The 4015-nt window shown below is 41.7% G+C and overlaps 1 protein-coding gene across 1 annotated transcript in view; it reads right to left on the reverse strand. All coding sequences in view use genetic code 11, as the record gives it.

Annotated features, from left to right (window-relative positions):
* EGR_09537 (hypothetical protein) overlaps positions 1–1383 on the reverse strand; it is a gene marked incomplete at both ends in the record, with an annotated part of 1578 nt that extends 195 nt beyond the window's left edge. The window contains 2 exons of the mRNA XM_024498786.1: positions 441–578; positions 1245–1383. Coding sequence (XP_024346793.1) covers positions 441–578; positions 1245–1383 — 277 coding nt within the window. The remainder of the gene's footprint in view (positions 1–440; positions 579–1244) is intronic.
* Positions 1384–4015: the final 2632 nt, after the last annotated feature.

The following is a 4015-nucleotide window of genomic DNA, read 5'->3' on the forward strand; positions in this document are numbered from 1 at the left end:
TGCAAAAGAGCCAATTCATCCACAGCTTGATTGATTGTAGTCTCAATCTAACCTTGACTTCACACGGTCTCCAACATACATCACGCCATTTCAATGTGTGCACACCCAAAGTAGTGGGTCAGCGCTGCCACAATTTTCTGGTGGTGCGATATGGTGAAATGGTGTTCGAATCCACTGACAGTGCCACTCCATGCTCTAATTTTGCACGACAGTAACTGATGTTCGTAGAGCCTGGAAAAGAACCGGTCACTCGTTCTCCACCATTGATAAACAGGGGTCCGAATTAGAACACATTCGATTCACAAGATTTCATTTTTGCACTTCTCTGCAGACTCGCGGTCACATTGAATCCAGTCACAGGAGCAAATTCTCGACCAAAACGGATCATTTGGGGTAACGTGTGTCAGGAAAGTCTGGCGCAACATTTCTGGTGAAATGACAGTCATGTAAGATGGACTTGTCATTGCGACTGTCGTCAGTAATTCTAATAGTTGGAATGCCTGGAAATATTGCATTATTAGCAAATTGTTTGACCATTAATTTCTGCAAAAACAAATTCCATGTTATTTGATATTTGGCTAAAGTGAGAAAGTGATATTAATGTCAAAGTGATTTGCTTTGGTGGTTACAATTGCCATCACGAATTTGTACCACATTGCTGTGCATTGGAACACTTCAAACGCTTTCAACTTGCACAACTTCACATTAAAAGTATTCACCAAAGCAAGAGAAGCACAGTAGTTCAGATGCTGCTAATGCAACGAAATGCGATCCGAATTGGAGCAATGATAGAAAAGCCTTAACTATTCACGGCATTTGGAAGCCCCTTGCCTACCACCAGCACTACATGCAGTGAACGCGGTCAGTGACTGCGGACTTGGCAACCTTCATCAGCCTGACAGGATACCCAATGCACATACCCACCACGTGTGCTGACCCCGACGCCTTCTTCATTCAAGATGACTGTTCCGAATTCTTCACCTTCTCAGTGTTTTGATATTGGTCTAGCTTGTATGCAGACATATACTGCCACAGCACAGAAACTACAAATCAAAGGCATTGGCGAACCAGACCAAAACAGTGGCGACCCGGTTGATATCACCTGCTATTTGTTTTGCACCAGGATCAAAAGGCTAATGTCGACTGCCAGGCAGCAGGACATGTGACAAAAGGAGTGAAATAAATGGCGTTTGTTTGAAATCCAACGATGGGATGAACACTAGCCAAGTGCTCCCAGTATTCACAGTTTTCAATTGTCAAACGCACAAATGAAGTCTCCAATATTGTCACAGCATCAGTGCACACATCTCGCAGATATTTGGAATTAGAGCTGTCATTGTTTTTCATATTTTGCATAAGCATCAGCGAATTAAGTATATTCATGCCATTGGCTCACGTGTGCAGTGGTTACCACTGCACGAATAACCAAGTATTGTCGGGAGTCGGGTCTAGCACCTGACACCACAACCGTCGGTTTAAATGCAAATTAAACAAACAAAATTTAGTAGTGGATTGAAGGATTTCCCAAATTACCAGATTTTCCTTGATGCAAGAAATGGGGACTTTCTAATATTCACCTCTATTTCCCAATCGCAGACAAACCAACATCTGTTCTCCTGTACACGTTGCTCCAATTCACCATCTCACGAGTTCTCCAACTTGCTAACTGTTCATATAGCATGATATTGTGGATTGATGTCAACGCCATTAACCGAGGTTATGGCGATTTCGTAAATAAGGATTCCAGATCACGAGATTGTGACTCTTTCCATTGGGTTAAAACCCAATAGATGCAACGAATTTCAAGCCGCATTTAGGTCATTATCTGAGGGTAATTGGAAACAAACCAATGAAATTTATTTTTCTTTCAATGCATTGTGTCACTTGAGAAACAAAAATAAGTGACATCGAGTCTCGTAGTAAATAATTACTAATCTAATGCATTCAATTGTGCATTCAGACCCTTCTGAATTACAGGGCCACACCCTAAACAGGCAAGTTTGCTGCTTCATGGAAGAAAGTATGTTGTGATATCACATTCCTCCTAGAATTATTCATTATCTGGAATCGTTTCTCTCAAATCACATCTGGAGTATGCATAGCCGAAACTATAGACACGTACATAGCACTGGCCTGCACTGTCTGCATACACAGCAGTGCATCTACCAGTGACGGCTGCAACTTCCAATCAGTTCAATTTCTCTAACTTCAACGCACAAACCACTACTTTCATTCGGGGAGAATATTTCAAGATTTTATTGCACCAAGTAGGTGAGACCGCCAACCCAACAAATTGGAAAGACTGTTGTGGCCTTCGGTTTGTATAGCTTTCGAATATTCAAATTTTAGTGTGGGCCATATCAAAGTAAAGCAGTGTGAAAAAAGCTACGACCAGAGACCAGCAAAAATGAGGCTGTAAGAAGCACTAGTTCAATTTATGGACTAGCATTCTTAACTTAAACAATAACAGAATGGCATGAATACTAACTGAAGAAAGCAATAAATAGCAGTAAATACTCAGTAAAATTTGTAATGAATAGACCGATCATGATGACAAGAATGGATGAATAATCAAGAAATTTGGGACTAAAACCTTGTGAAGAACGAGTCAAATGTGTTAGGAGTTAGGGAAGCATATACGAGGGGATAAAAAGAAAGAGAGAGCTGAAAGAAAAAAGCGACGCACAGGGTGAAAGAAGGGGCACTCGTGAGGTCGTCCTTCCACTCCTGCCTTGCCTTGTGGTTGACGAAATCTGTGGTGGAGCTGTCATCTTTGGCGACACTGTTGTTGGTGTTTTTGAATCACTGCTACGTGTGCGCTTTGATTATGACGGACAACCGGCCGCACATCGCATGCGCACGTAGCAAGATTTTTATCTCCTCTTTCCGCATGAGATTCTGCTGCTTTTTTTAGGTATGTAGCATACTGACAAACTGAAACTGGTATTATTAACAATACATGTCACTGTTAACATCTCGTGTTTGGCATTGACTATGTTGCATAATGCGAGGGCATACTGTCCTGTGTGAATCTGTTTTGGTAACGAAGGCTTCTGGTTATGTGAATCCAAAATTCGTGAACAGTTTGCTTGCAATCGGCTTTACACAGAATGGCTGAATGTTTCAAAGTGCTGCTTAGAAAGAGGGTTTTACACGGCGCAAACAATTGAAACACGTACCCTAAGGAATGCTCTACTCTGACTAAACTAGTAACGTTACAACTGTGGAGGCGCCTAAAAAAGCCAAGTGTGAAAGCGGCTTATCGATGCAGGATTTGCAGAGGTCGAGCCGGTATCATTGCCATGTTTCTAGTTAGAAGGGGATCATCCCGTCCCCCTACAATGCGCTTCATTGGCTGTCGCACTCATGGTTAGTCGATTTAGCGAACGCCTGATTTTATTCTACCTGCACGTTTAGGGCATTCCAGCCATTTTTAACAGGGTGATTCCATTAGGCATGTTTTAACCCTTCATAAATTTATGCCGACATCTCGTGTTTGCTGTGAATGCCCTTGATATGCATTAAAGGGAGGCCGTTTAAGTACGAACATTGCGAACAGGCGTTTTTGTGTAGCAGCACCTCGAACCGCCACGTTTTCAAGGTTCAGGAGAGTGAGTCAACTTCATTGATAAAAGGGATTTAATTTTTGCATTTTTTGGTGGTTGATGTTTAGGTACCAGCAATGCAAAATAACCTTCTCACTTGCCAGAATTGTGGTAGATCCTTCTCTCGTCGAGGCCTTTTAAAAGAACACATTTCTAAGGTTCATGTGGGTGAGTTAATTGGTTTACAAATGCTCATCTTGACCAGTTTTTATGTGCATATTTCACAATATTTAAACGTATTTTACTTCAGACTGCTTTTGCATCACTTTTAGGGAGGAGATTCACTTGCCGGAAGTGCACTAAATCTTTTTACTTTCCAAGCAATTTGAATTGACACAGAGGCGTGAATAAGAATATTATTCTCCGGCTCGGATCAAGCAAACTACCAGCATGCATGCACATGCCTTATC

The sequence above is a fragment of the Echinococcus granulosus genome (genome assembly GCF_000524195.1).
Source record: "Echinococcus granulosus chromosome Unknown EG_S00152, whole genome shotgun sequence".
Lineage (NCBI taxonomy): Eukaryota > Metazoa > Platyhelminthes > Cestoda > Cyclophyllidea > Taeniidae > Echinococcus > Echinococcus granulosus.